The sequence below is a fragment of the Passer montanus genome, unplaced genomic scaffold, assembly GCF_014805655.1.
Source record: "Passer montanus isolate IOZ18808 unplaced genomic scaffold, ASM1480565v1 scaffold5, whole genome shotgun sequence".
NCBI lineage: Eukaryota > Metazoa > Chordata > Aves > Passeriformes > Passeridae > Passer > Passer montanus.
The window spans coordinates 9,506,403-9,527,661 of record NW_024369929.1 but is presented as its reverse complement, the minus strand read 5'-3'; the positions used below and the strand labels follow the sequence as shown (position 1 = coordinate 9,527,661).

At 39.6% G+C, this 21,259-nt stretch overlaps 1 protein-coding gene across 1 annotated transcript in view; it reads right to left on the bottom strand.

The window, feature by feature from the left end:
- The window catches only part of TMC3 (transmembrane channel like 3), a 61,167-nt gene that overhangs the window by 20,580 nt on the left and 19,328 nt on the right, over nt 1-21,259 (bottom strand). Inside the window, exons 6-8 of the mRNA XM_039723579.1 lie at nt 11,592-11,642; nt 9,234-9,399; nt 1,099-1,315 (exon numbers count right to left, since the gene is read on the bottom strand). Coding sequence (XP_039579513.1) covers nt 1,099-1,208 — 110 coding nt within the window. The 5' untranslated portion in view covers nt 1,209-1,315; nt 9,234-9,399; nt 11,592-11,642. The remainder of the gene's footprint in view (nt 1-1,098; nt 1,316-9,233; nt 9,400-11,591; nt 11,643-21,259) is intronic.

Sequence of the window (21,259 nt, the reverse complement as noted above, 5' to 3'; positions counted from 1 at the left end):
CTTTCCCTCCCCACCACTTGCTGGTCAGTTATAAATTATCCCCACTCCTGATGAATCCCAGTCTTGCTTCCCGAGCATTTCCAGCCATTCAGCATGTACATCATGCTAGCAAGACTCTGTATATTTTTCTGGAACAAACTTCTGTCTAAACATTTCCAGAAAGAGCAGATAACATCCATTTATTAATCATAGCCATTATTTTTATTTCAATAATGATAAAATGTTTTATTTCTAGAATGAGGGGAGCAGGTGATTCAGTCATGGTCACCATTTAATTCTATTCCCTGCTGAGGGGCACAGGGGTGTGGGACCCCACATACCAAGAATTACTTGTCCCTGTGAAAAGATTCCTGTGTTTTGATGGTTATGAAATCATCTTTTCTGATGCTGTCACCACATTTGCTAAGCTATAGTTCTTGCAATTCCCTGTTGGTCTGTGAAATAGCAGCAATATTCATTCTTACAGAGGCTTAGGTCTAAAAGCCTGTGGTGGCTGTTTCTCCCTGAATGACACAAAGGGATCTGAAGTACTGCAGCAACCACCAGCCAGGAACTTTCCCACTTGTATGGCTGTGTACATGCTGGGAAAGTTCCCTGCAATTTTCCCGAAAAGGCAGCCTTTTAATCACTTAGAAATAAATCATAACCTAAACCATGACATGGAATAATATTTGGGGGACACACTTCATCAGACCACTAATCCATTAGTCTTCAGTCCTGTCCCTTCAGTCACAGGGGACATTCAAAGGAAATTTATAATTACACAGGAAAAGAATGAGAGAATTCTTACCATGCTGTAAAAGAATGCTGAATTCTTACCCTGAACTCTTTGGAGTTACTTTGCTTTATGTACAGTGTTTATGTTTCAGTATGAAATGTGACTTTGACCAAAAAGAGACAAAAACAAAGAGGTTTGAAATACATCTTAAAACACAGAGAAGGATTTTTCTCATGCTCATTTCCACGCTACCACACTGTAACTCAAACCAGCCTACCTTCCCCAGTCTGACACACTGTCTGTGCAGAAGTGAAAAGACAAGCTCCCACTGCTGTGCTAGACAAAGCAGACTGTCCCTGAGGAGAGGGCAGCTCCCTTACCTGTGGGGAGGCTCCTGGTAGGTGTAGATGCCGCTTTGCCGCTTCACCGTGCGCTGCTTCTTGCAGGGCTTGGCAGCTCTGGGCGCAGGGGAGCCCTGTGCTGCTGCCATGCTGCCAGGTGGGACTCTGCAAGGCTGGCAGCAGCTTGGAGCTCGCTGGGCAGGCGTCTCAGCAGCAGCCAAATGTTATTAAGCAGAGAGAGCGTGTGCTGCGAGCCCTGTGGAGCAGAGGATCATTGCCTGGTGCTCCAGCCTGGAGAAAGTGCTGCTGCCTGGCAGTGCCTTAAAGCCACAGCACACAGCAGCCCCACCACTGCCCCTCGAAGGCCAGATCAAGGTGGGAAGAAGAGTTCAAAGCTGCAAGCCTCAATTCACAGCCAAGTTTCCCTTGTTGTGGATGAGGAACATCCCTCTGAGTGCCCCCCAGCACACCGCACTGGCCAGCTTTGGGTGGTGCTGCCAACAAACACCCTGTGGGTGCTGTTGATGATTCTGCTTCTTGTGCTGGACACAAGGACCTTGCTCAGGAAAAGCAAGATGGTGTTTTGGTCTTTAGCAACAGAGAAACATGCAATGTCACTGTCCCACTGGGCTTCCAGTTTAGTAGTGAGGAGTACCCTGACACCCTTTCTATGGTCAGCACCTCTGTGATGCTGGGCTTGGTTGCCAGGATAGAATAAACTGCTCCAGGTTCTGCTGGGGCCAGGGAAGTGAATTTTTAGTGTTGTTCTCCATCAGAGAAATTACAGATATTCTGGTGTCATTATTAAAACACAGCAAAACAGACCAAAATTACTAAATATTAGTGGTTCCTGCAGCCATAATTTGATGCTCAGAAAGTGGGACTGAAAGGGAGAGTTTGAAGAGAGTTTTTACTTGTTCCTAACTTGGTATTTTCTCTCCTTAATAGCTCTGCACACAGTGCAGCAACAATTTTGATTGCATAAATCAATGGTCTGTTGTAGTTAACTTTCCTTTGCAGCGTCTCACAAAAAGAACATTTAGTTCTTGCTTCTAAATTTCCTGTAGACAATAGCACAGGCTGCTTTTTCTCTCCATCCTGAATTAATCCAAAATATTGCCACTTGGTGAAAAGTTTTACTTTTTTACTGTCTATTGTCCTAGACTTATTCAGTTAAATAACTGAAGGGCTAAGTGGTCACAAGCCTTATTTTTTGTTACAGTACTGAAAGAATAAGTCCATTTGGGGTAATTCACTGAATTTCTGAGATGACAAGTAAGGAACAGATAAATATAAGTCTGAATTTCCAAAATGTATCTCGCAATGAAGAGTTTTCTTGCTGGGTGAAGCCTCCCTAGAAATCTGGGAGTTCCATTAGCAAAAATCAGAATAGTAAAGAAATGCCCCTATTCAGAGTTCAGCTGTATTCTGCACCACAGAATGTGTCATATGGATGACTATTAAAGCCTGCTAAAACCCACTTACTATGTGGGGCTTTTTCTGTGAACTGAACTCGCTAGTCCCAGCTTCATGCTGAGCATCTCTTGCACCCACCTCCTTTAGCCCCAGTAGAGACTAAAGACTCTGGACTCCAGCTTACCATAGATGGATCACAGAAAAAATTACTTAATTTACTTTTTTTCTGTACTGTATTTTTTTTTAATTTTAAGTCTGTAAAATGAAGGCTGTTAGAGCTTTGACATCTCAGTCTTTCTGTACCACTCCTAAATCCACAAACCTCTGCATGGCTTTCCTACTTGGCTTCCAGTTCATATGACAAAGAAAACATCCCACTACCCTCTCTCTGTCAGGCCATTCATCAAGTGAAAGCAAACAGCCAAAAAGAATAGATATCAGCCCAGAAGCACATCTCGACTAAGTCTTATCACCTCTTCCTAGCTGGAAAAACAAAAGAGCTATTCTGGATGCCAGGAACGCCCTTTAGAGCTTTGATGCTCAGAGAACTGCAAACACACCCACATCACCACCTTTTTTGACATGCCACAAGATAGATTTTCAGTTATCTAATTTAAAAGCAGGAATATGTTAGTTCAAATGTCTTTGCTTGGCTGTAGTTATTTTCCTTTGAATCTCACTCAGTGGCACAGCACTGGGGGCAGGTTCTGCTGCCTTAGCTCATGAGGATAAGTGTCCCTCTGCCCAGGCCACTCTACCACAGTCCGTCAGCTCCCTGCTTATTCCAGCTATGTGCATCAACAATAATCTCATGTTGCAGATAAACACTCACCCAAATGCCCCAAAAGCAGGTTTTGACACAGTAATGGCCTGAATTCCCCAGACATAAGCTAGATCTCCAAAATGTGCAGGAGAGAAACACAGATATCTCTCCCTCTGTACTACCATTCCTGCCTCATAGTTTTCCTTGAGATTTTAGATGTTTACTTTTCATCTGAAGGAATCATACTGGAGAGATTAAAATCTAACATCATCTATCATTCCTAGAGATTATTCTATTTCACCAATAAAACAGTATTCTTTAATGTCATGATGTTACAGCACTACCAATCCCATTAAAACACTAACATGACTGATTTACATGGATTTAATTGGCTAGTGTATGCTAATGTGTCAACAAGGCAGACAAATTTTGTTCCACTTTGTTAGAAGAAAGCTGAGAGTCTAAAAAAAACAAAGGGACAATTTAAAGCTGACATTTATACAGCTCTAATAGTGCCAGTGCTTGAGGCACATACATCATGAGAAGTTACTACCAAACACTAAAAGCACAATGAGCAGCAAAAGACTAATGAATTCTGAGCCCATCTGAGAGAAGGATGCAGGGAAAATGGAAAGCAGGCTTCAAGGGCTTAGCTCTGAAGTTGGCAATACCCTCTGTTGTCCATGATTCCTGCAGCAGCCTCTAAAGAATTCAAGTGTTAACTCAAATCACAAAGAGGGTTTTGGTTTTGCTTTTCAACTCAGCCAGCAGTTCAGCAACCAGAACACCCAGCTGCCCATTTCAATCTGCTCTATTGAAGCCAGAAACCTACTTGGGTTTGTTTTAGTCTGAGTGAATACTACAGGGGTTATAGATTTGATTTCAATTGCTATTAACAGGATGTAAAACAGGACATTAGCCTTTTACTGCAAAACTTTCAGCTCTGTGTGTAATAGGAAGACTCACATTTGATCCATAGGATCATTTTGCATTTCCAAACACTTACCCAGGAAAGAGCTGGGCTGGTGAGCTCTGCTTACTGACAATTCAAGGAAAGTGGGCTTTATTCCTTCCATTATGCTCTGTTCCTATAGAGGTAGAGTTTAAATTTTACCCATCATTCTAGCACTGCAGTTCAACTCAGGACTTTTTCAAAATCTCCCTGCTTGGGAGATTCAGAACATTGCTGATCTCAATTTCAAGGTAAAAAATTAAGAAAGGAACAAGTTTTCCAGTCATCTTTGTAAGAAAAAGATAATATTATCCCTCCACATCCTTAAGTACAGAAAACAAGGGCAAGGGGGGAGGGGGGTAGTATTTGGGAACACTGATCAAGACAACTTGTGTATTTTTAAGTGAAGTAATTATCAGTAGTGCTGAAAACATTCACAGACCCCAGTGACAGGTAATGCTGAAGAGCATCCAGGTTTGTGTGAAAACATTGAAGCTCCTCATAGCTAGAGGACCTTTACTTGCAGAGCTGAAAGATCAAAGATCAAAAGACAGCTCAATTAGACTTTAAAGACAGACATTTAATTCTCAAATTGCAACCTCAGTTCACCTGTTTAGTCCCCAGAGGTAACACAGATATGCAGCTGGACTTAAGAGCAGTTATGGGATTTCCAGGGTAACAGTGCCAAAGCCATCGTTTTCACTTACTGAGAACAAAATTGATCTGCTGGTAAATCATTCTCTCCCCCTAAGATTGTTTGGACAGTCTAATTTCATACAGTAGGTTCTGCTCTTCAATTTCAGCATGTTCATAACTCTTGCTGACATTTATCACATTTGGATCAAGGGGAATGCTCCCATTGTAGTTCAATTTTCTTTGTGAATTCACATCCCACATAAAAAATTCCATTTAAAAAGCTCCTCCTGTGCAGTTAACTGATGAGCATCATGAGATGACTATTTTTATTCTTGGATGAGTTTCATGACTATTCAAATATACATTTCTGTGACAGTACAACTCAAAAGAAGATATATTGAAATCAAGAAATTTTCAGGAGTGTTTTAGAGACCAGTGCTGACAGAGGCTAAGGAAGAAAACCAAGGGAAGAAGAGGAGCTGAAGAAAAACAGAAACAGCTCCATGCCAAGCCAAACACCCATGGAGGGGCAGAACAGGCATTAAAGCTTTTACAGCCAGTTCAGCAGATGCCCTGGCTTCCAGCCCTGCCCTGCCTGGCTCACTGTCCCTGGGACTTGTCCCTCTCTACTTTCAGGTGGCAAAAAGTTAATTAAACATCATCAGAAAACTGATTTTTCAAGAATAATACATAAGCTGCAGCTTCTTCTGCTCTGAGGAAATCAGTATTTTGTGCAGCTCTGCCTACCCAGCAGTCTGACGTGCATCCCACAGACGTGTGCATTTCACCAGAGACCTTTTTGAAAGCACTGTAACCAAATTATTTTCCAGACTTACGTGAGTCGTTACAAGCCAGACCTAGGAGTCAGTGAAAATGAAGATAATTTTAGACCATTTAATAAATCAATTAAAAAAATTAAAAAAAAAAAAAAAGAAATTTCTCATTTTGGAAGGAGAGGAAGAATTCCTGGAACTGACAATGGCAGAAAGTAACTGAATAGCCAGGACTTCCTAGAGTGATGATATTTGGGACAACCTTGCTAGTCAAAAGCCTGGAAGAGGTGGGATGTATCTGGAGCAGACATCCATAAAAATCTATTTCTGGTTTCCTTGGGTTTGTAACATCCATTCAATTTCCCAGGCTAAAATCCCACTCTAATTTTAGAGGGTTTGGTATTGGAATAGTAAGTTTAGTTCACCTACATTTATTGACTAAGATCTTCACAAAGGAGATTTTCATTAAAAATGGGCAAGGAAATTCAGATGAGCTTAATTCACTGCATAAGAAATGTTAGTAATTCTATTACAACCTATGAGGTCATTTAGGTACACAATACTTAACTCATTAAGGAACAGTAATCATCATTTGTCCAAGAAAAGACCACAAATGCAGCTCCTCAAATTACTACATCTGCAAAGGGATGAGCTTATTCCTCTTGCTCTCCAGGATATTGCATCAACACCATACTTGGGAAAGCTGGGGGTACCAGACTGTGGGTACATGATCCCCTGAATTCAGCACCTAACACATTAGTTAAAAAAATAGATCTAGAAATAGGTCAAGAAACTATGAAGGAGAAACTCTGGAAGTGTAACAGAAAAGCTTTGGAGACTTCAAAATATTACATCCTTGCAGAAAATGAGTTAAAATATTCTTCACACAGAGACAGTGTGCTATAAATACTGCAATAACTCAATGAAATAAAATTGGTCATTTCTTCTTACCCTACCACAAAGACACACCCCTGCAGCTAAAAATAATGATATTCAGACTGATGTTTATTAGAAGTAGGCAAAATGTTGTTAATTTCATACAGTCTCAGAAGCACTGTGCTGCCTGAGCTTACTGAATATCAGATGACCTTGAAAGTGCCTGAGTCATGGACAGCTCAAGCTGCAGCCTAAACCACCATCCTAAATCTTATACATCGTCACGTACTCATTATCTGGGCTTTGTACTTTCCTACCACTGAGGGATTTTCATATAAATTATACAGGAAATGAAGCAAAATGCAATTACATTCTCCAACAGCTCCAAGGCAGATAGATCGCAAAGGCATGCAGCACAGTTCAAGAGTCAGCTTTCAACAAATGTCACCTATTAGGAGGAATCTAAATGAAACATATATCACTAAGCCTCCCACTTCTAAATTATATCATTATCTCATCACTAGGATAAGCAGTTATAAGGTTACAGCAACTTCAAATAATCAGCTTTCAAACAGATTTCTCAAAGGGACTTTTCATCTCTGCTTTTACACATCACCATTTGGACTTTCACATATACTAGAAAATTCTATTATACTATATTAAATTGAGTTATCCCAATGAAAACATCTCTAGTAAGGTTAAGCCAGACACTTAATAATCCATTAGCACCCTCGGTTTTTCAACATAACAAGTTTTCTCATAATGGCTTTTCAGTCTCAAAAGGAAAAGACACAGCTATGGAACTTCTGAGTGTTCTGAACGGATGGGATTCAGCTGAACAGTGGGAACACTGCAGTGATGAATAAAATCATATTTTTTCCCCTGCCTTCAGTGGATGGCAAGTCAGCCCCACAGCCTTTGCATTAACAGCTCCTAGCCCAGGTCCTAGGAGACCACGTGGAACACTCACATCTTCAAGGGAGGATCCTTTCTTAACCCATTTTTTAAAGTGAAGATCTTGGACTTTTTTGTTGCTTGCATTTGGGGGGCTTTTATGGGTGCTACCCTCAGTGCAAAAGCATCAAAAACCCAATACAAAATGCAGTTTACAAACATTAGGTAAACACTAACAAAATCTTGATACGTATATTTCAAATAGTCCTTTCTTCCCAGGATCTCACCATGCAAATACCTTTATCTGCTGCTGAATTAATTATCACTGAGCTTATGGACATCAGGTGTTTGAGGCCAAAAGTTACAAGAAAAGCCTCAAATCACAAAATAGTGAAGAGACTTTCTTAGTTACTGTGGTAATGATCTCCTTCCTGCCAGCACACATTAAACACATGCTGGTTTTTGTAACTTTATCTTTGTGTTCACTGGTCTCACGGTACATTTTATTTCCTCTGTAGGTGGAATGTTTTGAGAAAGCTCTTTTATAGCCAGCATGGGCTTTGCTAAATTAACCCATCTAAGATCTGAGATGTGTTATGGAGATGCATATAAGCAGCCTCTAAGGCTCAGCTCAAGCAAAACAGTTTAAATCTTAATAAGAAAATTATGACTCACAACCTATCATTAATATTTAGCTTTTTATTATTATTACACAACAAACTAAGTCTGATTTCTTTTTTTTTTCACTCCCCTTTCTTGTATTTCCTGCTCATGGTATAATCATTAAGTTCTCATTACAGTATTTAATTTTCACACTTTTAAACACCATGATATTCTTCTCAAGGTTTTAAGATGTGCAGTTCTTCACAATTTAAAAAGCTGACACCTAAATGCAGAAAATATATCAAAAGAAATAATTTTTTTAGGCTTAATTAAATGAATGCGATCTCTTTGCAACTTGTAAATCATCTTAGCTGTAACTAATACTGATTTGTTTAATTGGGTAACTGGTTTAAAAGCTTAAAGGACTAAACTAAACCAGCACCAAGGTAGGAAGCTATTTAATTCAGCCTGTGCAGACCTTTAGCTTTGTATTGTATTTCAAAGCACATAAATGCGAACAAGAAAACAGAACTACTGAAAATATTGGTTTATGGTTTAATTAGTCCTTTCAGGATGTGTACTGTTTTTGAATAGATAACATGTCTATCAATAGGAAAGAAAAAGTTATGAAAATGGTGACATCTGGGAAAAAAATACAAAAAGAACACGAGTGAAAGTTCTTATAAGAAGTCTTACTTTTTATGAATAAAAGGATTTTCCATCGAGACTCCATTTCTATTGTCACACAATGAATCTCCTGCCATCACAAACACAGATGTTCCCTTAACTCTGCACAAATGCCAAAAGCTCTTTGTCTTAATATCCACTCTGGGAGGGCTTCCATGCTAATAAGAATGTATTAGCATTTTATTAAGCAATGTTCCTGATCTGCTGCTGGTCCTTAGCCTTTCCCTCCTGTGTGGTCCCAGCCAAGCATTGCCCCAGATGAGCCTGGAGGAAGGCAAAGCACATCATGAGCTGTGTAGGGGGAGCAGGGTGAGGACAGCACCTTGCCCCTGTCTGTACCATAAATGTATTTGTGTGGAGAATTTGATGCATCCAGGGTGATCAGTGGGATGAGAACCCCTTCACCTGCATGTGACAGGAGGATGAGAGTGCAGTCCTGATGCTGAAGGCAAACTGGAATTGCTGCCCTGAATGAAACGCCCTGGTAATTAATTTCACCATTAGATGCTGCTTCCAGCCCTGGGCGGGGGCAAAAGCCATTCCCACCCTTTTTGCAGGAATGAACATAAATCACCGTAAAATTGCGGCTCCCAGGAGAACTCGGAGGACTTGCAGCATCCCTGCGTGCTGGAGGATGCTGGCACCAGGCAGCCTTCGGATTTCTCCCTGCAGAGATCCGACCGCTCCACCGTGTGGCCAAGCTGCTCCCTCCGACACCGCTGCTCTCAGCTGAGGGGTCCCTTTGGGAAAGAAAATTCGGATTAACTCTTGGGAAGGAAGCAAAACATCCAAAAGAAGGTGTTTTCAGCCGGAAAAACCCCCTTCAGTTCAATTCTCCAGATACAGTCACACGTATCTGGTTTAATTGCAGAGCACTGGATGGCCATAGATGAACCCAAGAGCACTAAAGTCACAGGAAAGTTATGTAAAAGGCTAGAAACAGTTAAATCCCCACTCGAAGTCCGTATCAGAGTTTAAAAACCAAAGGCCATTCTTTTCATTTGTTAATAAGGTGTGCGCAACTAATTAGGAAAAAAACCCACCTATATATTATGCAAAATACTTTTATTATCCTTCTTCCTCTCTGAGATATATAAACTACACCAGTTTTTCACTTAGGGTTGGGATTTTTTCCTTTACTTTCTAATATCAGAAGCATTAAGAATGGAATGTTTTTTACTTTAACCTTTTTGCTTAATTCTTCAGTGAACTTTTTAAGCACTACTTCTTCCATATAGCATATTCAGTGCCACATTAATTGCTTAATATCCACAGGTGACTAGAAAAAGAAATATTGTTATTAACATTTATCAACAAAACAATAAAAAGAAAGGATATTTATGCTCCCATTTAGAGAAATAACATCTTCTGCTGAAAGGTGAAGTTCTCATAAGTAATTAGATGGTTTTGATCTAAAGGGAGGCATCTGAATCTAATGAGTAATGTTTCCCAGAAATGTGACTCCATTGTCTAATTTTCACAAAACTAATCTCTTTCTTCTGGTAATGATGAATAAGAAAATCAATATATTGGAAGTGCCAGAACATAAAACAAGCTTGGAGTGCAGAACGTGTAATTTGTCACATTCATGGTCCTTTTTGAAGAATGTAAATGAAACAGTTGAAACAGCACTGATATTTCAACTGCCAGAGCATACTTCTGAAAATTACTTTCTCAGACTATTAGTATAATCCACTGTTTACTTATTGTGAAAAGTCTCCTTGAAAGAAAATTAAGGGGTGGTGCATTCAATACTGAGTGCTCTGCTCCTCCTGCACACCCAAACCAGACAAATTCTGTAAAACATCATTTTTTAAGTACCAAGTCCAGACATTTAAGTGTTCTGTTTAAACACAAGGAACTAATCTGATTTTCTTGTAACCTGATTTAAAATTTGTAACATAACCTATAATGAAGAATCCAAATCAATGAGATTGGGAACCTGTACTTCTTTGAGGAAAAAAAGCCAACAGAGTCATTCCACAGACATGCTCAGAAACAAAACAACTGGAATGTGAGATGAACGTAGCTAAACAAGATTCTGTCATTTGAGATGACATACACTGATTTCCTGGAACATTTAATATTGATGTGGTTTTCTGCAGATCAGTTAGACACCAAGAATACCTGAAAGGGAAAGGTTCAAGTCACTAGATCATAAATCTCAATTTTTAGAAGGTGAAAATTCTCAAGAACCCATTCCTGAAGGTCACATCCTCCCTGTGGCCAGTGCAGCACCTTGCAGGAAATTCTGTAGTGGAAAGAAAAATCAAGGCATGAAAGCAAAGCCTAAAACATTTGTCCCCTGATTAGGGGAAGTGTCTGCAAAGTACAACTTGACCTGAAGATTTTCTTTTAGTTACAAACATTTTTGAGAACCCAGGTAGCCACATAAATAATCACTACACCTCTGGAAATTACACTTGTATTTCACTCTCATATCTCATCCCACATCTCAGATATGGTTGACAACTGCTTAATCAATTTATGGTGCTTTTTACACAAGCACAGGTGGTTTTGCTGTTTAATATTTTTTATGCATCTGTGGGGGATAATAGTCTCCGAACATTTAAATGAGCGCTACAATAAACTGCAATTCCCTGATCAAACTGCAAGAAAAGTAGTTTTGGTTTGGTTTTTTTTTTTAAATAATATTCTGTGCTTCAACTGAAGCACAGCTGAGAGAAAAATTTCCACGGGGGACTGAAGCCAGAGAATTCAGAAGGCAACAAAGGCTACAGCTTCTGCAGCTACTCAGCTCTTCACAAAGCCTTTTGCCATGACCTCCCATACATTTAGAACACAGCCACTTGTCACCAAGAAATCATTTCCACTCTGCCCACCAGCCCAAGGAAACAGGGTCGTTAAGACCCAAAGCTGAGGACTGGAATCCTCCTGTTGTCAACTGGATGGTTAAACATGGTCAGCTCACCTGGGAATGGTGGTGGTGGGCCAGCTTGCTAGGGATCTGCAGGAACTTCCCCTAAGGATTCAAAGAAATTGTATTCAGTGTGGTGAACACATTTCTACCTGGCTGGGTGAACAGCCTGTGATACCTTTGTGTCCCAAGCTGCTGGTGAATCACTGGAAGCAGAAAGGGAAGTTTCTCCTGGAATATTTATCAGCACTTCTGGGGCAAAAGGCTGGCTGCTGGCAGTGGGATAAGAATAGTCAAAAGGCATTAATAGTCCTTAGAGAAGAATCCATGAAGTGAATGGCCTGTACCTCCATCACTTCATCCTGTCAGGACAAATCAGCTTGCTTGGTCTCTGCCTTTCTGTAAGCTGAATAAACAGAACCCTCAGGAAAACAATTGCTATTTCCAGTGAAATGAGCAGCTGATTTGCCAAGCAAAAAACTGCCAAGAAGACATAGAGAGGAAGACAGTCAAACAGTTATGAAAAAGGAAATACCGTCCCCAAGTTGAATTTGGCTGGTTGAGTTGGCAGGATGGGATCAGAAAGGGTATAATCAGAGGGAACAGAATAACAGAATGCATCTGAGTCGACTGGAGGAGGAAACAGAAATAGATTGTTCAGCCTTGCAGCCTATTGGTGCTGCTGTCAGACACAGCCAACCCTTCCAAGGCTCCTTTGAGGAGTTGTGCACTCTGCCAGGACACCAGAGATGGAGCTTCAGCATCAAAGGCACCTTTCCTCCTTTGCAGCCAGTGCCCCAGGCTCTGCATGCTCACTCCTGTAGTAAGTCTATGATGATGAGGGAGGGGGAAAATGCCCACGATCTGAATATAAGTGAGAAATCACCTACCAGTATGTGCAGTCACTACTCGCTGGCATGTGCTGTAGGACTCTGCCTACTGTGCCTCAGAAAAAATTCATTGTGACAGGGAAGCAAAGTCTGGAGATGAGCCTGTCCCAGGCAGGCTGTGCTGCTGCCCAGCTCAGTGTCCCAGCCTGGCTCTCCTGGGTGACCAGGCACAGTGTCCCCACGAGATGGCTGCAGAGGCTGTGGCATCGCAGTGAGCACGCAGAGCCCTCAGCTACAGGGCTCAAAGCACTCAAATGCATGTAGCTAGAAATTCCTCTTTCAAAAATGCAAATCCTTGAGACATTTGTCAAAACATCATTAAAAGTCATTTTTTAAAAAACATAATTTAATAATTTGCCTGGTTTTTAGATTGCTTTTTCTCTTTCCTGTTTGGCATTTTGTTCTGCTCATTTTTTGGTTATATGTCCAACACAATTCAAATAATCAGCATCAGATTATTATTTCTTTCTGCTTTTTGAAATCAATCTTTTTTTGGGAAGTTCTTTTGAAGCTTCTGCATCTCTGTTTTCTGCAATTAGGCTCTTTGTGTTAATTACACTGATTGCCAAACCTTCCATCTCTCCCACGCTTCACTGTCATCCACTGCTCACAGTGCCTGTTCACTACACCACCCATTCCTTTCCATTTTGGATTTTTTGGTACCTGGCCATGCCACTTCCTAGCTTGACACCAGCTCTGGGTCTTCAGCTCCAATTCAGCCAAGGAACATATGCATAATTCTAAACACAAGCTTGAGCAGGAAAAGCTTAGGTGGTCACCTAGCCCTGGAAACTTTGTCCTGACAAGATCCTCAGCACCTAAACAGCAACCTCAGCCAAGGACTGCCACTCCCTCTGAGTGGGAAGCGCTGAAATCCAAGGTCTGCCTCATCTGTCTGAAACAGTTTTACCATGGGTAACACAAACACTTTAGTCCAGGGACTTCTACATGTCCTTATGAGAATTGTAATTTTCTGAGGTCTGAAGGACACAGTGCTGATTTTAGCCTGGAAACCTCTTCTGCAACAGGTATTAAATGTCAAACAACCCAGAATCCCTTTTTTAGCCTATATCTAATAACAGCCTTAGTTTGGAAAGTCCCACAGAGAAAAACTGCATATGATTTCTCCAAAATCCATCTCTATCCCTCTCTTGGTTGAACCCTGGCTCGTTGTCAGGTTTCTCTGCTGTTCAGAATTGCTACACTTGTTCAAATCCATTAATTATTCCAATATGGGAGCGAACTTTGGCTAAGCAGTAAACCAAAGCCTCCCTATTCCTACCCAGCCCAGCTTTAGGCATGATTACTTACAGATTTACATCCCCATTTTTACCATGAACCCATTTCTCAGACTGATTCTTCTAAAGATTAAACAAACAATTGATGCCAGCCTGAGCCACAACCTCAGCACAGAAGCCAACAACCTATTTTATCCTTTAAATGTGCCCAACCATTAACCAATTAAAAAAAAAAAATCTACCATTACACATATATTTAGTACATTTAGGGGTTTTGCATCCTTTTTTTTTCTGCCCCAAGAGGGAACAAAATTATTCAGTGCCAGACTTCCATGGACCTTCTTTATCAGGAAAAAAAAAGCTCTGGTCTAAATTTTGACCATGAATAAACCTTCATGGCCTCATCTAAACCCAGTCCCTTAATTTTCATTATTACAGTGTATGCAAAGTATGTGAGTCACACAGATATCCCCTTTGGATAAGGCCACAAAGACTTTGTTCTTAGCCCTGAATGTGACATTTAACCTTCTGAAATCAATTCACGTGGCCATTACTAGCTGTTGTTTCATGCTTGTGGATTTGAGGCTTGGCTCTTATTGGAGAGTTTATTGATTAATTTCAACATTGAAAAAGCCTCATTTTGCCAGGGGGACATTTCTGGAGTTCAATTTTTGTAACTGAAAACCAACCATGAGAGTACATTAAAATTATCTACTTTTGAACCACTGAATCTTTTCATGGGAGCTTGCATATGGACATCTTTCACATTTATTTTTCTAGAAAACTTTCTGTCATTATGTAATTGAAATTAGACATGTATATAATTTCCACCCTATTACTAATTATAGACTCTAAAAGGGATTCTCTTGTAGCTTGCTTGCAAGTTACAACCTCTAAAAAGTGTGACAATTAAGGCAGAGAGTTAAGAGACCCTCAAACAGGGTCCAGAACATGCCATGTGTAGGTTGAGGCTCTCAAACTGGGCATAAATACATGAGACAAATGCTAAACCAGGAAAAACTGTTTATTTTAGAAAGATCTCATTACTGAAGCAGAAAGGACAGTTAATCACTTTGCTTCTGTTTCCCTGGGAAACTGTTCCATTAATGGCATTTCCCACCAAGAAAAGTTAGCACTTATTAATATTTTATTTGAAATTAAATCAAATTATGATCATTTGAAGAAAGTAATATAATTGCAATTTAATCTCTTTTCCATTTTCCCTTCTAATTTAATTCAATATGTGATAAGGAGTTTGAAAATCAGTGGGGGTGGATTTTTATATCTACACTTCTTAGTTGTGAGAAAAGAGTGGGTAGTTGTAAATATTTGTGGAAACTTTAAATCTTAAAAAACTAACATGAAAACATGGAACACTTTCATGTGCAATTCATAAATCAGCCTTTGAGGTGAAACAAAGTGCACTGCAACATTCTAAGATTTTTGAAAGTAGTTATAATTTTTTATCCAAACTTGGGAACAAAGGAAGCTGCAAAAGAAAGATTTATCAATAAACACACAGATATAAAGATATTGTAAAAGCACATGATGGATAAGAAAAGAGTGAGTTACCCTGCTCAAAAAATTACTGTTTTCTCCCTTTCACTGAAGTTCTGTAGTGGTTGACTGCAGAGTTTTAAAAAACCTGCTGAAAAACAATTTTATTAATATATATATATATATATATGTGTGTGTGTATATGTGTATATATACACACACACACACATACACATACATACATATATATATGTATATATACATAAAATAACAAGCATTTTTAATCAGCGATGAACCCTAAATTTTTTTAATATTTTACATTCTAAAGTATGGGTTTTTTTCCAAATGATGACACAAATTGATTTTAAAAATTAGTAGTAAATAATTATTAAAATATATTATGAATATAAACATTACTTTTATATCCATTTGTTTTAAACCAGAAACTATCCTGCATGTATTTCATTTTTCCAAGCGTGACATTAATATTAATATATCTGTATATTGTATAAAATTATGGAAATAACTGGAATATTAAGATTACTATGAAATTGTATGCATTCATACCACTTACATCTGCTGTCTGAAAGGGCTGTATCAGATATTCTGAGCAGAATAATCAAGTGCTGCAGGCTTTTCGAGTTATCTCTTTTTCCAGATATTACTGTAGTCATTATAAATGACACAACAAACTAAGCACTGAACAAAAGAAAACTCTTGGACTGAAAATAAATCTTGTCTAGTTGGAAAAAAAATCATGCCTTGAGAGCAATTCCTTCTCAGGACAGAAATGTAAACTGGCTTGCAGACAACAGCAATCTCAGAAATTTCAGTCTTGGGGGAATCCTGGCAGGGCAGCAGTGGGTGAGGAGGATGGGATGTCCTCTGCACACTTATCTCCTCTTCATGTTGCCCAAGAAAGCCACATCTGTCTCCTCCTCTGGCAGGGACAGCAGTGCCCTGGAGGTGGTTAACCCACAGGATCCAAGAAAAATCTGTACATGAAAAAGAAAGGCACTCCATCCCTTATTTGGCTAATTAAGGAGAAAACTAGTCTTAGCAGTTTTGAGAAAATCCAAGACAAATTTAAGCATCTGGTATTTTCCGCTCATCTCTTCATTTGGGCTTTCTTGGCATATGAGCTGGATTTTTGGCTGATTTCCACTACAAGCAGAGAAGAGGAGAAGTCAAGAAGTGTCCTCACTTTCCCACCATTCATCTTCACTCTTTTCCAAAAAAGCAGTGATAAGGCCAGAGTAATCTCTGTGGGCATCCCAGGCATAGTGGAGCATCTGACTTCCTTCTAAAAAAACTTATACTATGTGCAGTTGCAATAATCTTGACATATTTTCTCCACACATCAAATTACTTGGAGAGTCTTGACGGCTCTTTTGGCAACTCCTTTTCCTGCTGCCTCCTCAGCTACAAAAGGCTGTTTTTCTTGTCAACCCTAGTTGCATTTGCAAAAAAACCCAGGAAGAGATTGCCAACAAATCAGCAAAAGAATAAAAATCTTCCCCCTTCTTCTTCAAATATTTTCATGTATCTACATTCTGAACAAATAACTGTGTGTTCCCAGGTTTAACCAGGAGTTGCACTCATTACTGAAAAAGAAAAATGTTGTGCTATTCATCTTCAAAATGATGGTGTGTGAGAAACATTCAGCCTCTTAACAGAGCTTATCTGACTTCATTTTATCAGGAACATAAGTTGACAACAGCTGATGACCAAAATAAATAAAACCTGTTTCTTGCACATGAGGAATACAGGTCTTGCACACATTGCCATTAAACATTTCAGCTTCAGTCAAGCAGGACTACAGTGAAATGCAGTTTGGGGTCTCATGTTTAACACCAGAAGAAGAAATCACAGCAATATAAATTGCAGTTTGATCTCCAACACAGACAGTTTAATAGGCCATGATTTAGCAAAGCATTTAAGCAAATGTTTAAATCCCATTGATTTAAGTGGGATTTAAGTACATATTAAGTACTTAGTTGAATTGAGGCCATACTGTGAAGGGACTCTTAGAACAAGGAAAGCACAGTAGGCTTTAGGGATCTTTATTTACAGCTCAGATGTTTAACTTTGCAAATTTGGCTTAGGAACCTGTATAATGCAAAAAGGAGCCAAGGACAGACTGCAAGAACATTTGGCTGCCCGGGGTCACTTCAGGATAATGCAACATACCAATATGGGATTTAGTTTCTAAAATGCTTTTATCCTGAAATTTACCACATATAATTTATAATTAAGCTGACTTGCCTCAATGTGTCATTCAGCAATTGTATGTACAGACCTCTGATACTACCAAATTTCTTGTGCTCTCATTTATTCTTTTCCCATTTTCCCCTCTCACTTTTAACCCCAACCTTCTGGTTGCAGGGTGAGGAGGTAAAGTATGGCATTTGCTGTTTGTCAATCAACTCTCACTGCAGAACTAGAAATATAAAAAGCTAAAAGCAACAAGTGTTTCATCCTGGAACATGAAAATGTGTTTCCACAAGAGGGGATCAAAACAGATATTTCACTTAAAGGAGCTCTGTTAAAATGATATAATTTCTCCCATAGATGTATCAAAACTGTGTTGTGTCTCTATGGACTTTGCTACATATTGTAGCTGTAACAAAATATTATATTGACTATAGGGTGACTTTTAGTTATTCATCTTTTCTTCTTGACCCCTAATCTTATCTGACCCTTATATAAAACTTATCTAACCCTACTGACACTATTGCAGAAGACTGAACTATTTCTATTTATCTTGCAGTGTAGGAGTTTGCTCTTGGGGACATGAATAATTCTTGTTGTCAGTTTTGGTTTGGTTTTTTTTTTTGAATCCAGAGAGCTCTGGAAACAGGAAACAGAACATTATATCGTGTCCAAACACTGCATTTTGTAGGGAAATAAAAACTCAAGGTTTTATGGAATCACCTAATCATATATTACAAAATATTACTCTTGAGAGAAGTTCTTATGTAGCAGTATGCCCTCAGATATTAGAAACCTTCTTGGCACTGTTTTTATGGCAGGTCCAAATAACAACATGATCAAATTTTAGACATCTAAAAAAAATCTCTTTAATTTCACTGCTTGGGCTTTGCTTATTTCTAATAAACATCTAGTTATATAGATAGCACTGTAGAAATCAATAGTATTCATAATTCCATAAATAAATAATAAAGAGTATTTTCTGTCAGTTAAGAGGGATGAGCAATGTTTTCAAGGCATTTAATTTGCTATGGGGGAAAGTATCCTAGCAAAACTAATCCATGATTTATAAATTCAATTTTTAGATTTGTGCTGAACAAGTTTGTGATAGTGCTGCAAGTAAATCTCACCCTTTGCTGACTCCTACCAGGTGGTAAATTTTCAGAAAAAAAATTTATTCCAGAGAAAACATAGAGATCCATTTAAAGTACAGCCACTACAATCAAAGTACTTGCAAGCACTCACCCAGCTCAAAAACATACAAGTGGCAGGCCAGTTTAGCTACATGATAAACTGATTTTCTGTCACTGAGTACACTTTTCCTGGTGATTAAACCCTGCTAAGGAAGTTGTGTCAGCCAGGGAAAACCCTGACCTCTGTGTGTGCCTGTGGAGATGAGCACACAGAGCCCAGGACACAAACCACCAGCCCCACTTGCTCTCACCTGAGTGTGTGCAAAATACTCTGATTCCATTACTCAGACCTGCTCTGGATTTCTTAGAACTGTGCTAATCCCAGCTTGAACCCCGGGACACAGCAGTCTCTGAGCTGAGGCCAAATGCATTTCTAATGATTAGCAGATAAATTAGGGAAATACTGAGCCTATTAAAATGAACATACTCAGGAATGTAATTGGATAGTGAATTAAATCATTGCTTTCACACTGATTAAACCAATAAAACAGGATGATGGTGCGTGCTCTGAAAGTGTATTACCTGACATTTCATCATACAATCTGTCAGAAAACAAAGAAGAAAGAGTCACTAAGCTTTAGCAACAACATTCAGAACATTATGGCTATTTAAAAAACAGTCAATGTTCCCACTGTAAATACCTCAAAGTAAATTTTTACACTACCCAATGTGTAAATATTTACAATGGAAAGAAACTCAACTTTTCTTCATTCTCAATCATGACAAAAAACATTTGTCTCATTCGCCTCCTCAGCTGAATCAAATCTTTTTGATAGTAGTATAACATGGCTACAAAAATGTACTTTGGGAAAAGATTTAGGTAAACAACTAAAGAGGATTACTTTTCAGGAAATACACTAGAGGTTTCCAACACTTTTTGTTTTCACTTGCAGTCTCTCCAAACAGGCTAAACTCCCAAGCAATAGGAAGCAAATAGCTTGTGTAGTATACTAAAACAGTGGTTCTGTGCTGGAGGGGGAGAAAATTAACAATATTTCAGTAAACTTTCTGTTCAGTATATTACTACATTGAGCCATTGTCAGTTTTATTCCAAGTTTGTGTCGAAAGGTGTATCTTATCAAAGTAAATGCCAGAGAGGCAGTTCTCATTCAAAAAAGACAAATTAATGTCCAATTTCAATTAACTGTGAAGTAGGAATCAGGATTTACAGTAGGTGTGAGAATCTCGTGCCTGCGGTGTTAAAATACTCTCAGCAGTCACACCCCAAATGTCTTTGGGTTTTGTTTGTTCAAATTACCATGTAAGAGCTTAATGCTTTAGGACAACTGTCAGTGTGTCTGTTCTGGAAGGTGAAATGTGGGACTGGTGAGCTCTAACCAGGGCAGCTGCACTTGGTTTGAGTGCTGTGAGGAGCAAAGCAAATCTCAAATGTCTGCCCTGCATCCTGCGCCCTGCTCTCTGCAGAGCTGCCAGCCCTGAGTGGAGAACTGAAGCAGCATTTATAGGATGTGTCTTTTTTCAGACCCCAGGAGCCCTGAAGTGCTCGAGCTGATGCTCCACAGGCCTGCCCCAGCCTTGGAAACCATCCAGCAGCCCCAGTGGAGAGATCAGGAGAGATTAATTTCATCTGCTGCTGGAGTCAAGTACGCTGCTGCAGGGCAGCGCTTTTTGACCTCACCCTGGTAGGATTAGAGTGCTCCTGGTACCAGAGTTATTTCAACACAGAGAAAAGCTCCACTGCAGGTTTCAGAGCAGGCTGGCTGCTCTTGGCCTTCCTGTGGGTTTGTGGCTATCAGTTTATCAGCTCATTTGTAGCACTGAGGGCTCCTGGCAGGCACTGCCAGCAGCAGGGCACAAGGGACAGCCAGTCTGGGGCAGTGCCACCAGCCCACAGTGCCACTCAGGCATGGGGACCCACCCAGGGATGAGACTTCCAAAGGATGTGCTGGAAACTCAGCTGGGCCTGACCAAGGAATCATCCTGAATGAGAAGGATGAGAAGGAATTATCCAAATGAGAGTGGAAGGCTCCAAGCAGTGTAATATGTTGGTTATTTCCAGCATCCAGGAGTATGTTATCCCTCAGATAGAAACTAAAACCCATAAGAGGGGAAAGTTTTTTGGTAAAATCACCACAAACCAGAAAGGGTCCCTGTATCTTCAAAAGCAAAGCTATTTTCAGCCCAGCAAAGAGAAGGATTTTGAATTCTCAGCTATAAATATTCAAAATATTCCACGAAGCACCTTGAGAACCCCTTGGACATGGCCAAAAGCCCAGGCCTTACAGCTATTCTTGTTTCTGTGACATTGACATCAGGTGTTTTTCTACAATTTTGCATAGAAACCTTTGCCTTGTCCTCCACAGCTTATGACCTGTGTAAGGTTTCTGAGAAACAATGCCACAGACAACAGTTTTCCCTGTAGCTTTCCTCCATTTTTATGCTTTATGGTTTGAATGTACTGAAGTAGACTTAAAAGGCAATTATTTCTTTCAATGTCTTACAAGTTTTATACCAGATCTATGATTCCATTACAGACATTTCTGCTCCTCTCAGTGCCAGTTACTTGCAGATGACAGTGTGTCCATCTGAATTCCTGCTGATAGTTACTTAACAATGTAAAGCAACTTAATCAAACAACTATCCTTATAATCAAACCCACAGTAATCTCTGTATTTAGCTCTTTTTTCTTTTTTTTTTGTTTGTTTGGGGTTTTTTTTTGTTTGTTTGTTTTT